Source organism: Egretta garzetta, unplaced genomic scaffold, assembly GCF_000687185.1.
Source record: "Egretta garzetta isolate BGI_Z169 unplaced genomic scaffold, ASM68718v1 scaffold16, whole genome shotgun sequence".
Classification (NCBI taxonomy): Eukaryota; Metazoa; Chordata; class Aves; order Pelecaniformes; family Ardeidae; genus Egretta; species Egretta garzetta.
Genome location: NW_009260022.1, coordinates 3,282,950 through 3,303,256, shown reverse-complemented (window position 1 = coordinate 3,303,256; position 20,307 = coordinate 3,282,950). Strand labels below are relative to the sequence as shown.

At 35.6% G+C, this 20,307-nt stretch overlaps 1 protein-coding gene across 16 annotated transcripts in view; it reads right to left on the bottom strand.

Annotated features, from left to right (window-relative positions):
• The window catches only part of UBR3 (ubiquitin protein ligase E3 component n-recognin 3), a 117,771-nt gene that overhangs the window by 46,803 nt on the left and 50,661 nt on the right, over positions 1-20,307 (bottom strand). For 14 of the 16 annotated variants that reach the window (XM_035896256.1, XM_035896263.1, XM_035896257.1 and 11 more), the window contains 7 exons: positions 18,912-19,016; positions 17,857-18,030; positions 17,597-17,626; positions 15,719-16,179; positions 11,645-11,733; positions 3,315-3,464; positions 2,690-2,823 (listed from right to left, as the gene is read on the bottom strand). In XM_035896256.1, the coding sequence (XP_035752149.1) occupies positions 2,690-2,823; positions 3,315-3,464; positions 11,645-11,733; positions 15,719-16,179; positions 17,597-17,626; positions 17,857-18,030; positions 18,912-19,016 (1,143 nt within the window). The remainder of the gene's footprint in view (positions 1-2,689; positions 2,824-3,314; positions 3,465-11,644; positions 11,734-15,718; positions 16,180-17,596; positions 17,627-17,856; positions 18,031-18,911; positions 19,017-20,307) is intronic. The other 2 variants (XM_035896259.1, XM_035896261.1) reach the window with 1 other exon arrangement.

The window sequence follows — 20,307 nt, the reverse complement described above, 5'->3', positions numbered from 1 at the left end:
TTCTCAAAATAATAATTTCATGCACAGATTGAAATGTACATTCTGGTTATACATTTAAAGAACAGAAAAAAGACTTATGGCTACCAGAGCTGGAAATCAATATTTAGTATAGATTCACCCTAAAATGGTCTTAATGTATGATGCAAAAACAGGGTACCGTGAAAAACCAACTCTGATAGTGCATTTTCTAAGAATGTCCTAGCATCTCACTTTTTTCCTGCATCTGAGCAGGAAATCAAAACAAAATTACAAATTCTAGCTACAAGACGAGCTCCTATTTACCTTGCCTCAACCTTACACTCACAATGTCCTATACCCTCTCAGGCCATAGAACAAGAAAAACTTTATCTCCTGCTCGTTCCTGCATAATTTAGTAGGCCACACGATCAGTAAGATTGTGTGATATACCTGGATAAGCTCCACAGAACAAATGTTTCATTCAGGAAAAACATTACTTGTTGCATGTATTTAACGAGGCTACTTAGTAGCATTTGCGTAAGAAAAAAACCCAACCCTGAAGTCATTGCAAAAAGGCTTTACTCTATTATTCTTTAGTTCAGAAATAAAGGAGATTCCAAAGCAAGCCATAGGCTTGGGATGGAGCACACCTATATCAAGTTATTGGTTACGGAGTACTATGTGATTCTGAAAATAGTCCTATCAATCTAGTATACGAAGTTTTATCTCCTAATCCTTAGTCATACCTCTCCATATGAAAAATAATCACTTTCAGTGATTTTTCCTTTAATGGGCATGAACTCTACTCCCTGACTGACAGCAAGCATCAAATTTCAGCTAAGAAAGCACAAAAGGAATCTCTGTGGGGAGAATTGGCCTGTTTTGCCCAATCTGCATATAGCATGTAGCTTTTGAATATTTTTTTTTCTTCTAGTAGAATAAGCTAGATCATGTTTCATCACTTAAAATTTTCACATCTAAGTGAAATTACTCTCTTCTCTCCTGAAATCTGTTGTTAGAGGAAGGATGCTTACTGGGAAGGACATAGCTGATAAACAAAAGGACTTCTTATTGCTTAGCTCAGCTGAACAAGACACTCAAGACACTAACAGATGTTTCCATTTTTATGCCAAAAGACATTTAACGATTAGTTCTTTCATGCAGAGACATTTTTTAGCACAGTAGTGACCTGGAAACTTGAAAGCAAAAATAGCTAATTTAGTTCAAACTAATGTTTGAATCAGGACTGGAATTTTTGAAAGCAGGATGCATTTGCTCATTGCATTACAGTGTATTTTAGACTAATCCATTGGTAGTGTTACTGCACAGAAAGGGAAATACACACTTCAGTGAGATCAAGTTTTTGAGTAACATTTTGCTTGGAACTCCTTCTATTTGTAGTATGCAAACATGTAAAAATAAAGCTACAGTATTGCTTCAATGTTTTTTATCACTTCAGTAGGAAAAAAAAAATAAATCAAATAACTATTTGAAATAAACAAACATATCAATGTCAAAAGAAGAAAAGCTTGTCCACAGATTCTTTCTGAACTAAAATATCTTTTGGTCAGAAATAATTTTCTGCTTATATCTTTAGAAGTTTTACTTTCTAGCAAGGAAATGTGTAATACTTGCCTCAGGAGAAGGTGATTTTCTGAAAACATTGCCCAATTTTTAAAGCTATATCAATTGTGAAATTTACTGTAAATTAATCTACTCTATATAAGCAAGCTCGGTTGCAGTTGGCAGATTTCAATTATCTGTGGATAACAGATTATAAGAAAGCTAGCAATTGTGTCATAGTAAAAATTGCCACAGTTTTTCCTCTTTAAAGCTTCTAGAGGATGATTATTTACTGCCTAAGAGCTGGTATGTCACCTGGGACTAGTCTATATGAGCTAATTTAGGGTCACAGGTCACATATTCTTCACCCACAGAATCATGTCTCAGAACAGTTATGTATGATCTTACATGGCTGTTTTATACACTACCAAGGAAAGTCACATGCAGCACAAAGGTCTACAACTGAACAAGTCCTGTTAAGCAGTAAGAATTGGCTCCCAAAATTAAATATGAAAAGCTGTAACGTGGCTTTGTGAAACAATGCAAACTCTACATGGAACAGCTAACAGAACTGCAAAACAGAAAACAACACACCAATTCATGTAAAATTGAACTTCAGTAATGTTGTGCAGAGTTGAGGATTCAGCAGAAGACGGTGAGGTCTTCTGCTGGTCCCTCCTTCCCATCCACTCATCCTCCCCTTCTCTGTAGTGGCTCAGAAAACTGTTACAGGTTAAAACAACTCTTTCCACTTACTCTGTACTGCCAAAAATACTTTTAACTCAGTAATTAAGAGTAATTCCTTGGTCAGATTTTCTGAACGGCCACAAGAAAACTGGTGTTTTGCTAAGACAGCAAAACCACATCTCAATTGTGTGGTCAAACTGAATTGTGAAATACCTTCTTCTGGAGAGCATCTGCATGGATATTTAATGACTATGTAGCCTGTAGATATACTAGATGCCCATGCCAGAAATATAACTAGGGAAAAGCCAGACGCTATTTAAAAATAAGGACCCTATCAAACATAAATATTTCATAACTTCTGTAACATGACAAAGTGTTCACTAAGTGTAGAAATGAAACTAGGAAGACTAAGTTGTTATTTCATGTACATTTTTACACAATTTTTTCAGAAGTGGTAGTACTGTTCATATGAAATACTTACATCTTTAAAGTATCTCTGTAAAGTTGTAAGCCTCACATCATGCAGCGCTGCACAGGTATCCCAAGGATAGATTTGCTCCTCTTCAGTAGTTGGTAGTTTCTTTGGCTCAGTGCTATTGCGGCATTGTCCCAAAACTGTATGAAGAAAAGAAGCAATAAAGAATGCAATGGATAACAATATGGTAAGCAATTAAGAAAACAGAGAATTCTGGTTTGTAACTACAGTGTGCTTTGCTGATACTAAAGAAACTAAATACTGAAAGTTGTGCTTCTGCACTTGTATATAAAGTATATATACATACACGAGCACACATACATACATATAGATACACTGATGGCTACTTTGTTTTCTTTTTCTTTCAATATCTATTTTCCTGCAGGTCTATTATATACTGCTGGGTTTGCAAAAGCTAACAGGAACTAGGAGGGAATGAAACTGTTCACTCTTTTCCCAAACATTTAAGAATTTTCTCAGTACCCTTCGGCCTACACATGTGCTTCATGGAGGACCATCCATAAAAAAGGGGGAGACTGTCTTCCCAGGCTTCATGAGACACAACGGTATTTATGCACACATACTAAAAGCTGCAGAAACACTGCTTGTCCAACAAGTCACCCATTCATACCTGAGGATGCCTGTAGTAGTACAACTAGCCCTGTAGGTCTGTCTTCAGTAGAAGGACCACTTTGTCCACAAATAACACAATCATATATTGCCTCAGAAACATGCTGTTCTGATGTAGCTACCTCCATGGCAATATCAGCATCTGGCGATTCTGAAAAAGGGTAAGAAAATCTATATTAAACAGAGGGAAAGAAATTCAGTTGCATCTGCGTTGAGCTAGTAGTGAAAAAACTCCAAAATAACCTCTCCAGTTTATCTACAACTAAAACATTGACCATTACTTGAAACTTACCTTGCTGCTTCAAACAGAAAGACACTGACACAACGAAGTACAAGTTTTCCCATATTCAAAATTATTCCCAGTGGAATTAAATGTTTAGTTCAAGTTTTGTATTGAACTTGATCTCTTTAAAACATCTATAAAACAGAGATCTAACTTCTATTTCATTAAATACTATATTGAAAACTCTAATCAGAGAAAGATGAAGGACAATGAATATGAATCTCTACCTAAATTAAATTTACTCATAACTGACTAACAGCAAGTAGAAGGAAAAAGTTAATCTGGAGACCTTAGAAATAATTTAAAGATGCTTAGACAGGCAAATGAAATGTGCAAGTAAAAATGAAAGATTTTTCTTTTTAACATGAAACTTTGGACAATCTTTGAAAATTTGGGGTATATTAAGAAAGTAACCTGCTGCTATGCAGCAGATGTTTAGTTTAACATTTTCTGTATACAGGGCATATCAGAGATCTTGCTTTCTAATGGTCCCACATTATTATTTCCTACGTGCACAGGCAGAAATGTTCAAGGCTAAAAACCAGCTTCAAAGTATTGAAGCAACTGCACTTGATGACAGTTGGTGGTGGTGGCTTTGGGGCAGGGGACTAACCAAAATAGAAGCAATTTTACGTTATGTTACAATTCAAGGTAAGAATTCTTCATTGGCTTGAAAGAAAAACACCTTACGACTAGACGATCCTCTCCTGACTGCTCAGGAACCCATACAGTCAGCCTCTTGACCAAGAATGTAAGAGTGCTTTGTCTCTTTCCTAGAAGATAATTTTCCTAAAGGAAAGCACTTCCTCCCTACCTTCTAACCATGCCTTTTATCTCTTGATTAAATAGGCCAAGGTGCTGGATAGAGAACTCAAAAACCTTGAGTGCAGCAACAGTCCTCATGCAGAACTGCTTTTAGGAGAGCTGCGTTCTTCTGAAAGTCTACTACAAGTTCAGGACAGGAGTCCTGTTGCTATAAGGAGATGCATGCTGGATGCCAGGCAACATCTTTCTTTACTGTGAAAAGTTCCATGTAATGCTCTTGCTCACAGGGCAGAAGCAAAATGACACTGTTTTAGTAACTCTTCATTTCCCAGCCAGTTAATGAGGGTCATATGAAAATGAACTCAGATCTTCACTGACATACAGTTAATATTGTACACACGTCTATCACCATCTAGTGGCAGTCAGATGTACAATGAAAGAAAAAGCAGAATGCATCAACTGCAAATGTTTTTTATTTTTTAAGTCCAAACATCCAGAAAACCTAGAAGCAACTGTAGCACAGAAGAGAGAAGTAAACACTAAAGCATTTTTTATATTTATCATCACCTCATAATTGCATAATGCACACTCACATATACCTGTGTATCAGAAGCACATGACATGAGAACGACTAGAGTTCCAGCCTTCTTGTTGTCTAAAATATTGTCAATACAACATAAAATATGCATCCATTCAATATTTTTAAGAAGTGTACTAAGAGAATACAGTGTGTCAATCTGATTTTGAACAACTCAACGGAAGTCATCAAAATCAATAAACATTTCATTTATAAAATACCCTTCATTCACCATAAATTGCTCATTTCAAACATTAAAGAAAAAAAAACAGATCTTAGTATTTAAAAGGTGTTTCAAACCAATTCAGTGTATGCAATCTATACTTCTATTGCCTATGTGCAACAGGCACATAAAAATCAGGCTAATTTAATTTCAGAACTCAATGACCAAATGCATGTTTCCTTCACAACTCTTCAGATCTAGTGCTAGGGTACTTTGGCAAACAATAAAATGTCAAGGGAACTAAACTATCTTCAAGGAAGACTTCCTAATAAAATAAGTTCCCCCAGAGCTAGTGAAAGAAAACAGAGTCAACTTACACAAAATCGATGGGTAAACAAAATTGGCAAGAATTTCAAATCTCAAATAATTAAGCAGACCAAAACCACCCATCCAAACAAAAAAACCCAAATTCTTTTTGAATGGACTATGATAAACCATGATTACTGGCTTAAACTAGTTGTTAGCTTCTTTGGAAGGTAAGACTTGGGCTATGGTTTGTTTGAGAGGGTACACTTTGGCAGTGTAATCCCTGGAGTGAAAATGCATCAGTGGCAGTCTGGAAAAAAGCAAGCAAATGCATATAGCAATGATCTCAATCTTTCTTGCCTTCCTGAGTTTTGCCTCTGTGGAGCTCCAGTGGAAGCCACAGACCCTGCCTCACCAGCTACAGGATCCACCCACACTGTCAAGGACCAGGACAAATGTGTTTCAACTCAAAATACTGCTGAAAATGAGACAGACTCTTTCCTGCAAACTTTGTTCTAAAATATTTCACTAATGCATTGATACTGGTGAATATAAAGTAATAGGCATGTCTCCTTTCTACTTCCACTTTCAGTTATATATTTCCTATTTTACATGGGGAAAAATAAAACTGCATTTTGCTGCAATAGTACTTATATGGAAGCTTAAAATGCCCAGAAACTTGCTTTTTTTTTTTTTTTAAATCCATTTCATATGCACAAAAGTATAGAATTGCTTTGTGTTTTCCATGACAACTTGTGAAGTATAAAATTACTAAAGGTGTAATGCTATTTTATTAATTTGATTTAGAAAATACAGGTTCTTACCAATTTTTAAAGCATGAGCTAACGTTTCCTAGGTCCAAGAATGCAATTATACAAAGACAGCATAATGATTATTTTGTTAAATGTCCTTTTATATTGATCTAAAGTCTTTACAGTTAAATGTTGATTGTAATGTAACACAAAACTCCTTCTATTCTAGCTAAAAACCCCACCCAAATCACCGCCAAAACCAGTCACATGAACAAAGCTACTTCAGTTGCAACTAAAAGGTGAATAATCATCAAAATCTTATTTTGCTTCCACTGGCGCACAAACTCCCAACATTTTTTTGCCAACACTAGGAAGATATTTCCATGAAAATAGAACTCGTGTTATGTCCCAGAGCAACATTGCCTTACTGAGTGCCAAAGCAATCCTTTGCCAGCCATTTGCTAAGATACTGATCTTGAGGCATATTAATCCTCCACCTTTCAAACAGGTTTTACAGGAGCCTGCAGTTTTTCTTCGCGTGAAAACGACTGGCACCCAAAACAAGACATCTCATCACTAGTGCAGATTCAGAAAGTAGATAGAGGCAACAGGAGAGCAAGGAAGACCAAGGCAACTTTAGTGGCTAAGCTGAAGCATCAGCCATATGAGTCAGCAAGGGTATTTTATGTCAAGCATTCTTTGGAATACAACCAAAGCTGCTTACAGTTTAAAACACTGATTCTCCAAAGATTTAACCTAACTGATTTCACAGAGGCTTGTCCTGATGATGTCAGTGTGTGAAGAAGGAGTAAATGAGAAATACAAGTTATGATACACCTCTCTCATGAGGTTTGTCTAATGCTGTAACACAGCCCGCCCCCTGACGGTGGGTTCTGGGACTTTTCTTTGTCTTTGTGAATTATTTCAGAAATCTGGATAAATATGAATCTCATTAAAAACAAAGATAAAACACTGAAGGAGGATGAAAACATTTAAACTGTGACAGAAATCCGGGGTAGTACCAAACTATCATTCCCCTGGGTTTTTTTAAAAGTTACTTAGCTCTTTGTTTGGTTTTGTACCAATAGGAGTAAAAGACCCAAAGTTACAAAATCCCAGCATTTTCTATTTCCTAGCAAATACTGATCATTCTGCTAAAATCTAGCACACTGTTTTACCACAGAGTGCATTGATAACTGAATTTCATTTCATTTGTACTCTCCAGAGTTGAAGATTCATGCCCCTTCTGTCCCCTACCCAGCAAAACCCCAGAACTGAAAGGGCTCTGTAAACACAGTAACTAGTTTACAATCTCTGTTGACTGTAGTCAACATTTTACTGCTGTATACATTGTGTGTCAAAGTGGTCCCTTGGCATCAAAGCAACCATTAGCATGCTAATATTCTTTGCCCTGACCCAGCATATATATTCTCAAGAGATCAGTACCTAATTTATTTTTCTATCTGGGTTCAGAAGATTGAGCGTTAGGAAATCTATGTCACCTTGCATTAAAACTCTGCACTTCTTTTTAATTCTAGCTAAGGAATGCTTGCTTGAAGGACAAAACTATGTCCTGCGGAGACTCACATCATTGGAAAGAAACCCAAATATCATACTGCATAGTTACCATGAGGAATTAAAAGGAAAAAAAAATATCACATTGGGCACTTCAGAGACAGAAATAACTGTTGGAAGAAGTCAAATATTAAGGTATTTGAATTCTTGCCTTTTGTAAATCACAATATTTGTATTTCACAAATTAACCAATTTACAAGTTTTCACTAAGATACATTTGATTAAGTAGTTCAGCAGCTTGCCTGGAATGGATCATAATATTTCATGTTTATAAAACTTAGATAGAGAGATCATTGCAAGTATCACTGTAATTTGTTAAAGGCTACTATTAACCTGGAGCACAGGGATTTATTTTTGTTCTTATCAAGTCCTGTGTGAAAGGCAGTGAGGTTTCAAAAAATCTCTTGCATGGAGTTCCACATCACGCCAGATAAACCATAGTCTCAAGCTGGGATAATTGCTCTCAAAACAAAGATGTAGAAGTAGCTATTACTAGGAAACTAGAAGGCCTATGGAGTTGCCACTGCATGCGACTACATGACAACGCATTTTTGACTCACTAGATATTCTCCTCAGATATTTCGAGCTCTGTCTGCTGCTCTTAGAACAATGTTTTTTGGTTTATTTTTCTGCTTTTTACGTTTGTCCTGCAGTCAAATAGCTCAAGACAGCACAGTGGTTTCTGTGCCACCCTAGTTCATTAACATAACTGTTTCTAAATTTCACTTAATTACTTCCAGGCAAGCTTGAATGGCAATGCAGTTCTGCAGATGTCACAGAATATAAATAGAAAGTAACAGGGGGCACAAATGGGAAGGGCTAAATAATCAGAATTTGTTCTACAGTGATTATATGCAAGAAAATGCTAACCTTTACTTTCAGATTCTCAGAGGAATTGGTGAATTCCAGTTCAAATAAATAATTTTTGCTGGTAAACTGAGACATGTTTAATATTGAAAAATTAACATGTAATCCGGTGGCTTCCTTTTAAGCCATGTTTCACTGCAGCATCCCAACAAACAAACAAGAGGAATGCCTCAGGGGATTAACAGTGGCTCTGTACACTTTAATAAACACTTTGGAAACTATTAAGTTTATGGGGTTTTAACAAAATAATCTTTAAACTTTGGCTATTCTCCACTACTCCTATCATCTTCTAGACACATTTATTTTCAGAGTATTTTCAGTCTTTTACACTGTCAAGAGAAAGCTATTACAAAATTTTTGAAGTGCTATACCCAAAAGCAATTACACCAGTTCTCACATTTTACCACTGAATCACATCAACATTTCATAGATAGAGAAGTTTTAAAAGTTGTTGATGATGATGATAATAATAATAATAATTTGCTCAAAGGACACCAACTGAATCAGTGACAAGGCCAGGAAGCTGAGGCCTCACCATCCCTGCATTCTGACAGTGTTATTACTGTTACAACAAACAATCAAAAATAAGAAATAAACTTACTGCTGAATTTCAACCTACAATAAAAGCAACAGGTAACAGAGTTTGAACATGTGAGAAGGGAACGCATTTTAACTGACTGATTCAGAGTTTGAACACATGAGAAGGGAACACATTTTAACTGACTAATTTTAGTATGAAAGCATTTGTTTGTTTTCAAACATACTATTTCAAGACAGCCATGATACAATTCAGGGTAAGACTATTAAATACTTGTATTAGTTTTAAATTTAATCACTCCAGAAAGACTACTTTCAAAATTCTTACCATGTCTTATGTTTTAAAATTAGAGTAACAATAGTTTCTGTGGCTTTTTCAATAATTTGCTATGACACATAGAGACTGCATTCACAGCTGCACAAATTACTTCAGTTAAAAAAAAAAAATTAAGCAAACTGAAGAAAATATTCATGGCGAATGATTAATCTAGGTTTCTAAATAAATCCTACACACTATAATGGAGTATGTACTTCCTTTCTGCGAGATATTTTAATGCCAGTTACAACATAAAAGCTTGTTAATACTGGACTATAGTGCAAATCCAGTGAATTTTCATCACAAACTCAGAAAAAAAGTATGGCAACCTAGAAGACACTGAAAAAAATTAGTGAAAAAGCGAAGCAATTATTCAGCTAATGCAATGCCTGGAATTCTATTAAGTTGTTGCCAAGAAATGTCTTCATGTAAAAAGAACTTAATGAAAATGTAGTCCATTAAGCTGACTCTATCTACTGCTGTGCACAACCTGGTATAATTGACAACAAACACTACATTTTATATTGAGATATCTGAAGCTACTCATTGTTTAAATACTAAGAAACAAACAATTTATGTGTTGCATGCCCAAGAACTTTTAAATGCACAATCATAAGCACAAAGGCCCAGGTCTGCCTATTACAGAAATTAAGGGTTCTTTTTAATATTTGACATACATAGTTAAGTAAAAGCTAAGTGTTCCCAGTCCAGCCACACAAATAAATGCTGTGTAATTTATTGATTTAACTAGTATGTTCCATCCACAAATCAAAGCAGTTACCTAAAAAGAGCTTATAGAACTCAAGCATGAGAGTATTTATGCATACACATGTATACATGCAAATATAGCTATGACAGGTAAATATATATAGATACGTGTGTGATACGTGTGATACAAAAACATCAACTTTGAGGTTGCAGTATCAAGACTTCAAAATATAGGTGACTGCAGAATCAGTTTCCCAGTCACTTTCAATTAGCCACAACTATTAAGACGACTTACATTTAATAAGTAGAACTGTGGGTTTCTTCCTCCTTTCTTCCTTACTTCAACAAATAGATTTAAAAGAAATAGCTACCCATTTAATAAGCATGATTTAAACCCATTCTGATCTGTGAACTTTGTGTTGTATTACACACTCTCAAAACGTAACACCACATATATAGTCATTAATTTTCTAAAAAAATTTCAATGACTGCTGTATCCAAGACCTTCATAAATACGCAGGAATAAATCTTCTCAGCAACCTATGAACTGAAGGGAATTTAACAATTTCAAACCCCAGACTTTTTCAGCAAAACAGTTGTCAAAATATTTCTAACCAGGGTTTAAACTCAAATCAAAACTACATAGCAGGTGATATTTGATTGAAAGAAGGGGGAAAAAAAAGATTCCTGCTTTTTCTTATCTTTCAAAAGTGCTAACTTCCAATGAATTAATCCAGACGATGAAAATATTTTCCATTCCTCAGTTACACACGAGCAAACTAATCAAGCCCTTCTATGCAGCAGAACCTGAAAGAACTTATCCTCAAGAAAAACAAGAGCTGATTCAACTGTAAAGCTTATACTTGAAATAGAATACAATGCTATAACTTATAGCAACTGTGATGATCTAAAAATTACACTTTCCTTAATTCTATACATAAACTTAAAATGCAAAACTTTTACCTCATCAAAATTTGAAGCTCTATGAAGAAATTTTACTATTTTATTATTACTGATTAAATAAAATGCAATCTTTAAAAGACAAACTAACCTTGGAACCTTTTATATTAAAAGGTGAATACTTTAAAACACATCACACACATTTAATCATTTAATTCACTGTATATTTAGAAAAAATAGGAATAAAATTATGTCCTGCAGGTAACATGTTTTCTTGTAAATATTTTCCAGATCATTGAATCTATTCTTCAGCAATTACATATTCAGTATTATTTGTCCTAGAAAACACAACCTTAAGCCTCTTAAGTATTTAGAGAACAAGTGGATACAGTAGTGGGATCTGAGGGGGGGTTTTTTGTTTGGGGTTTGTTTCAGGGTTTTTTGGGGGGGTTTTTTTGTTTGGTTTTTTTTTTTTTTTTTTTAAACTGTTTGAGTAAAAACCTTAATACTAACATGGAGACAAAAAAAACCCCCGCACACCAAAACCAAAAAAAAAAAGCAGTCAACCACACAAAAACTTACCAACATCCATGGCAGTTTCCATGAAGCTTTTCTGCCTTGAGGCAAATTCAGCTAACAATTTCTGTTGCCTTTCTCTGGCCTTCTGTCGTCTGAGTGAAAGAAGAGGTGTAGGGGGGAGTATTTAATGGAGGCAAAAAATTATTTTATAGTGTCAGGTTGATTACAGTTGTCACCTCAACAATTTCATTCAAAATTCAGGTTTTCTCTAAATAAAGGATTAATTTTCAAGCCTAAAAAAGGAATGTCTTGCTTTAAAAGTAGAGGGTTTTAAGAAGTAAGAGTTATTTTCTTTTGAGTCTGAAAGAAAGGAATAAAATCCTGTCCCAAAAAACCCTTCAGAAAACCAAAGGATCCTTTAACAGATTAGACTTGGCATCATCAGAAAAAGAACCCAAGACCTTATTCTTGAAAGTTATTTTTCAGTTACATAAGGCAAGAATAACAGAGTGGAATGTCAACTGTTGTACAAAAACAAGAACTCATGAGCAACCAATGCTTAGAAGTTGTTAACAATAATAATAATAAAAAAAAAGCCTACCTCACTTTTGATATCAAGCTTGATGCCAAGGGAAACAATTATGAATAATTTATTTTCCAGCTAAGGCTCCTCATATCAGTTCTTTCTCCCCCACCTCCACCCTAGATACTGGTCACCAACAGCTTTTATACCTGGACTTAAAGAAGTTTGAGATTGCTTCCAGACTGAAGTATCTCCCTGAAGGCAAGCTGATTTCAACTAACCTTTTCCTCATAATTTAACACAACTCTGGATTTACAAATGGAAGACGTTAGAGATTCATTCTTGTCTAACCTTCTATTTAAACTGTATTAGTGATCTGAACAAGGCTGTATGATCAACTATTCTGTAACTCCCTATACATGCATACTGCAGCAGGTAGAGGAATATTGAGAGATCTAAAAAGATGAAGAAAATAGACATTGATTTTCTTCTTCCTGAGGTAACAAGAAAGGATCTTTACTTTGACAAGAGTTTACAAATAGAGGAAATGGGAGAGTTCAAGTGGGAAAATCAAACAAAACTCACACCACAGTTGCCCATCACATGGCACAGGCAACAACCTATGTGCCTCATGGATGAGAGCTTTATGCAGCATTTCCCCAGGGCAGCCAGGGAAGCACTATCAGGGCTACAAACTCTGTACATCAGCGTTTACAATGCATTTTTCCCCCCCACTCAGAGATCATTCAGATAACTAACAAGGGATTTAAAAACATCACTTGGCATCTGATATGCTGATGAGTTGCTCTTTAGTCTCCAGCACTATCTGATTATCACTGTCCTGGCACAGGAAAAGGCATGCACAGGCCCAAAGCAGCTAATATACTGTAACCTGTTATTCCGAGTTGGGATTATAAGTCAAGGCTTCTAACTTGTTTTCTTAAAGGCACCTTAAAAACTCAAGTATCTCTGCTCATTTATCTGTCACAATGTACAGCCACCATTTCTCAAAATAACTTCTATTTACAACAATCCAAAGATTCATTATTCTGAGGATCATACCAGGGCATTCATTAAACATGTTTTTATTTATTTCTCCCTGGGAATTTCTCAATATACATCTTGACTAAAAGCAGAGTGACTGTAAATAGAGGCCTTTAATAAGAAGACATAAACAAACTCTGACAGATTCAGTACAGCTCAGTAATTTTCCATGATGGCCCATGGGAGTATGACACTGCAATTGAAAAAGTACTGCAAGCAGCTCATGCTCTCTTCTAGTGCTGTATTTGTTTCTATGGTGACAACCCATTGCCTGAGCAACACCAAGTTTGCTGTTATGTATTGAAGTAACCAAAAAGGGCGATCGTTGAATGCTCATGGTCTGCTTGATCTTCACCAATACAAAACTGGACTTGGGGGGGAAAAAAGAAAAACAAACCAAAACAATCAAAAAAGGAAGTAAAAATAGTAGCCTGACTATGTGAGCATTGTCAGTCTATGAGATTAGTCACTGCAGTCATCACGCTGTCCATTAATAAACTACACGGGTCCCTAGTGCCATTATGGATTTGAGGAGAAAATAGTCACTCAAAACAACAAAGAACCGGAAACATTTATTTTAATCATTACGTTAGCCCCAGAGCTTAACTGAAAACTTAAAGTGCCCACAATAGATCCTCGACAATATCACATCCTTTATAGGGGGAAAGGAATGACCTTACCCTTTTCTATATGAAAAGTTACTTGATTTATTGATTGCCATGCTTCTCCTGTATATAAATCTAGCACTACTGAGTACCACAATAACGAGTACATGTCCAAGATGTTTTATCTAATGCAGCCGTTCAGTCTGAAAGACAATTTTACATGCTAACCCTTGACTGTTTCTCTAATTTACTGAACTATTACAAGGGATGTTGAAGATTAAACCATTAACTGGTCACTTGTAAGAAAAAAAATATTTTATTTTGTAAAGTATGTAACTTATAAAAATATTAAATCTATTTTTAAATTTTTAATTTTGAATTTTCAAGTACAGTGTAGGTCTTGGACATATCGGAAAGAATTTAGTGAAAAAATTATTTTCAAACAAATAAAAATAGCAAGATAAATAAAGGTAATCCAGAAACCAACTGAATCAGGTAGCTGCATGTTTCTACCCAGACTTCTAGAACCATAATCATATAGTCCTGTTACATAAACCATTAATACATGAAAATACTGCACAGACAAGCACTCAAGGGTATTCTTGCCCATTCTAGTCTGTGCCCTGTTGCTACTTCAGTGAATGTGTTAAGTTCTCTGACCTGACCACCTCACTCTCTACACCCCAACCTTCTAGCCCTATCCATAGTCTCCTCATTTCAAATGCCATGTTTCAGTCTGTTTACACTAACCATTTACCAATCTCTTCCCACTGCCCCACTCCAGCCAACTCATCTTTCTGGCTGGCTCTATTACATCCCCAAATGCCAATCTCTGTTTTACGCCTGCCATCCAGGCATTTGCATTCCTATTCCACATTCTCCTTCTCCTATCAGTTCTCAAGACCCCGTTGCCCCCCCCTCAGATTTTCACTAAAAATTGGTTCTTTCATTTGCTACTTCTCTCCAAGTATTTTTTTCCTGACAATCCAGTTCTTCCCTAACATCCCCAGCTTGTCAGCTTGAGTCTTCCCACACCAACTTATTTGCTTGACCTGGCATCTTCTCTTTGCTCACTATTACATTCACCAGAACGTTTCTCCTTTCAGACTCAGTCTTCAACTCTTTGCCCCAACAGTCCTAGTTTTCACCTCTACTTCTCAGTTCTAGTTGCTGTCCTCTAGGCATTTGAACTGGATTCCTCTTCCATAGGACTCAAATGCCAACACAGCAGTTGCTGAAAGCAGAAGAGAAAGAAGCAGGCTCTCTGCATTTAATTTCAGTAGTGCTGGTATTCTGGGTGCTCTCAGGATTCATTATGCCCCAGCCTAAATCTCAGAACTGTCTGAGCTTTTTCCCCCAAAAATTTCAGCCTAAGATAGACATCTGGTATGCAGGTTTTCAGGCCATGTTATAAGGAAATATTAATATTATTTTTAAAAAATTAAAAATGTAATTTTAAAATTGAATGTCAGACAAACAAAAAAAGCATTACCAAACCCACATATAGTAACAAACAAACAAAAATAATCATGTTGTGACATGTGTATGTGAATGAACAGACAATACAAATAAAAAAAATTTTCTACTTTACCTTGAGGTTGCACAGTTAAGCCTCAAGAGTTAACACAATCTTAATTCTGCACCTTTCTATATCTGAGTGGCATACATGGCACCATGAAGGGTGAGCATGTATATCACACATAAAATCATTATCATTATGTATCATTATCACGCCTTTCAAAATCATTATGAAAGTTTTCTAATTTGAAGATCTAAATTAGCAAGGTACACGTTCTCTCTCAGTACCCATGTAAATCACGTGTACACAAAATGGATACAGAAGAGAGCCGTAGAATTAAGACTTACTCTTTTAGTAACTAATTCATGCAAAGACCTAGAGACAGATCAATCAAGAGATGCACAACACACACTGCCCTTCTATCACCCCACTGTTCTTGATGTTACCTTTCTTCTTTATCCAAAGTTTTCTTCTCTGCAGAACTAATCTTTTTTGGTGGTACAGGAGGTGTCACCTTTCTGCATATCTCTTCAATTATACGTTTATTCATTCTGCTCTGTACAGCAGCTTTCAATAAAATTCTTTCTACTGCCGTCATTCCATCACCGTGAGAGTATCTTGGAATTTCTGGGTGGATTAAAACATCCACATCATCCAACCACGGAGGATAGTAAGAGTTTTGTTTTCCTGAGAGTTTGTGATGCAGTTTAATCAGCAAGGACAGTATGCTTTCCTTGACTTCTAGAATGGCTGTGGTTAGCTGTGGAGTTGCACCAGGTGCTGACCATTTCATTGATGTTTTGGGCCGAACCACCTGATTTGCCTCACTGGTGTTCCGATTGATGATCTCCTGAAATTTCTTTCTACGTTCTGCAACCAAACTGAATACTTGAGCTGTTCCAGAGTTCTGTAGAAAAAAATTATTAAGTTTAATTTTCAAAAATACAAGTATAAACAACATACATTTATAAAAACTATAGAAAATATTTTAAACTAGGAGGAAAAGCATGAACCATTTTAAGTTTCCTCTCCCCTTCTGAAACGTACTAAAATTTGGTATAGCAAAATACTAACCCTGCATTTTGTATTTTTTTTGTATAGATCTGTTATATACACAGCTGCATAAAAAGCCAAGTACAAAATGAAAATATCCATACCAAAACAACTAACAACTGGCTTTGCTCTAGTCAAACTTAGAATTCTGTTCTCTAAGTAGTATTTCCTCTTTTTTCCTGGAATATTCATAATTTCAGTATGTTTATGTAATTTAAATGTCTTTACAGGTGAACACAGGTAAGCCCCCACACACCCACAGGTATTGTCCATTTTGTGTAGATTTATTAGCTGATATTCAGAAGCCACATACCCGTATTTGCAAGCAGAGCTTGCTATTCAGGGCACATGAGCATATGAGTGCAGTTACATTAATGACAGAGCCCATTCAGATGTTTCTATTCTATGCTACCCTTGCTTTCAGTCCCAAATTAAGTACACATGGAAGCAAATCACATATACTGAATCCATAGCAGAGAGATGTTTCGTGAATATTTTGAACATGAAATTCAGAGCACTTCAACAGTTAACGTTTTACCCTCTCCTTCTCAGAAGGCTGGGCAGCCAAGAGATACCAAACACTTCAGAGACCAAATAGAAAAATGGGATTCTGACAATCATCTTGCCTACCTTTTAATGTTTTAATCTTCATCTCACCTAACTACTTTAAATTCTGATCTATTTTTCTAACATTAACATGCAAAAGAAATATCCATTTTATTTCATCACATCTGTTATATAGTAATGTGAAGTGATGTATACAAAAGATATAACAATCCTGACATAAAGATCGTATTATCTACTGGCTATCAATCTTTCAGGATCCCACCATTTACATACTCATTTTGTTTTCACAAAAAAAACAAATAAACTTGCCGTTAATCATTTCAAATCCACTTTCAATGTAAGGTTAAACTTACCTAGATTTGAGAAAGCTAAGACTACTCTACATTATTAAATGTTAGTAATATCTTGGCAAGACAAAACAGGCCTAAACACAAAGCTCAAGCAGTAAGCTATCAATGACATTTTATATTTGACAGAAAGCTTTTATTTCAAAATATGTATTAAAAATGTAAGGGAATTTCTTTGCTTAAAAGTCTACTACCTAAGATTACAATCAAGAATATGAAAAAAGCATGAGTCCTTGCAATACGAATTCAAAGGAAAACTCAAGAAAATTAGAAGATTTCACTGAATGTTAAGGTGAGCACAATTAAAGCCATGTTGCTAGTTAATTGCTTAGGAGAACAAACTGCACACAGATCTACCTCTCTCTGGAGGCTCTTCCGCCTTGAACTCTGGTAGATTGAGGACAAAAGAAGTAATTAAATACATCATTTAAAAGGAGGTATCATTTGAAATAAATTCTGTTTCTGTTATCAGTACACTGAAGAAAGATTACTGGAGGTAAAAACAAATCCTAAGAAATTCATAAAAATGGTAAAAAAAAAATCCTAACAAAAAAAGGCCAAAACAAGCAATAACTTAAACTAATCTAGGAAAAGGAACAGTATTTGTATATGCTTACTTGTGATGAAGCTAAACCATCAGAACTCGTACTTGCAGGTGGTTCCCTCTTCACTTCTGGAGCAGTTTCTGGTACTCTTACTCGGACATAGTTAATAAAGTGACGCATGTTAGAAACCAAGTTACTACCTGGAAACCAACTATCATGGCAACGCTCTTGTCCACCTGCAGATTCCTAAAACAATTAAAAAAAAAAGTATACTTTCTCTTATGTGTTACAGTAATTCATGTTGCTTTTGTAATTGTATTACAGAGGCCATCAGCTTTTCATGAGATAGGAACAATATATTGAACAGTATGTACCTCACTAAAGCTGATACACCTCTTAAAAATTATGGTATGACTGATGCCTACCATGAGGACTACAGGTCTGATAAATACATAAATCTACACATTTGATTTTAATATGATCAAATACACACCATCAGTGCTATCTAGCAGAAGTAAAAGGAACTACTCAGAGTAATCCACAGCTGTGCAATCTAAGATTAATACAAAAAATATGAATTATCCTTAAAAAAAGTGGCAGATCCGCAGTCATATAAGCAACGTAGTAGAAAAAAATATGACCATAAGGGAATCTGGAATCACAACAACAATGGCTCTTTATAATCAAATTCTCATCAAAAGCACAATTAAAATTTTTGCTAAATCACATTTTTAGAAGATACAGAGCTTTAGCAATAAAATGCTCAGTGAAAAAGGTTTTGGTTGAAAATCTAGAAATTTAAGCAACTTTTAGATTAAATCACTTTAAATTTTTTTTGCACCCAATTTCAAGTACTTATTTACAGAGTAGTAAAGATCTAACCAATCTGTGTTGTCTGGTTATATATACAGAGATTGTTGAAAGACATTACAAAATACCATACTCTTCTTCACATCAGTATGCAATTTTCTTATTTTTGTTTCCTTAGTTGATCCCTGCTTATGTAAATACAGATGTTTAATCCCTATGGTAAAATTATAATTTTAATAAACATAAATTTTTTAAGACTATTGAATCATTAGATAATACTTTTAGATTTTAATGAGAAAGGTGGTACTTATTTTTACCTCTTCATCGGACTCTTGCTCTGGAGAATTTTCCAACCCCAGCTCAATCAAATACAAAACCATGCAAAGCACATGTTCTGATAAATTCTGATGATCCATTAATATCTAGGCAGAAAAACAGACACTCAGATCTTAGAAGGTTTTATCTTTAATACTCTCACAATTCCTATTACAAAAACCCAAAAACTGCCAAAAACCTGATGGACATCTCTAACCTAAACTGGAAGGTAAAGAAAGTAGTCAGGAGCCTTGTATGAAGAAGCTCAAGATACTACTTACAAATTTCATCTCCAAACATGACCTCCCCGGTCAGCCACACTAGGAAAGGTCTTGAGCCACATATGTGATTTTTGCCTGGGGTTTTTTGGGGGGTTTTTTTTTGTTTGTTTGTTTGTTTCCTTAATTAATCACATGCTCGCAAGAGCTGTATCGTGAGATACTAGTATCAGCTAACAAGAAAAGACTAGATAGGCAGAACACTATAACAACACTTGCTACCCTAGTATATTTTTGGTAGACACTGAGCACCAATTTTAGCATTTAAAATAGTTTTCTTTTTGTTGCACAGTAACACTTTCAAAGTCCTAACATATGCATTAAAATACAGTTAGGAAAAAAATATTTTCAAGAGCAGTGAATTGCCTGTTCAAGTTTCTGGAATATCTACTCTGAAACATCAGCAAGATATTTTAAACTTCACTCTTGTTATGACAGAATGGTCCAACAAAATACCTGACTAGTGATTATACTACAGGATAAAAAAAAAAAAGTTCCAAGCAGGCCAAGAATAGTGAGAGTAGTAACATCAATATAGCTCTCCAATAACACCAGTGGAACACTACTACAAAATAAGACATGTAATTTTGCATGTAATGGATCAACATTAAAAGACAGGAAATCGTTATTACACTCAAACTATTACAACTTCAGTGTATCTAAACATAGAAAAAGAGTGTTCTGGTGTCCTGGTTTCGTCTGGGACAGAGTGAATTTTCTTCCTAGTAGCTGGTATAGTGCTGTGTTTTGGATTTAGTACTAGAAGAATGTTGGTAACACACTGATGTTTTGGTTGTTGCTGGGTAGTGCTTAGACTGGCCAAGGACTTCTCAGCTCTGCCAGGTGCACGAGAAGCTGGGAGAGGACATAGTCGGGACAGCTGACCCAAACTGGCCAAAGGAGTATTCCAGACCATATGGTGTCATGCTCAGCACATAAAGCTGGGGGAAGAAGAAGGAAGGGGAGACATTGGGAGTTATGGAGTTTGTCTTCCCAAGTAACCATTACGCATGATGGAGCCCTGCTTTCCTGGAGATGGCTGAACACCTGCCTGCCCATGGCAAGTGGTGAATGAATTCCTTGTTTCGCTTTGCTTGCATGTACGGCTTTTTCTTTCCCT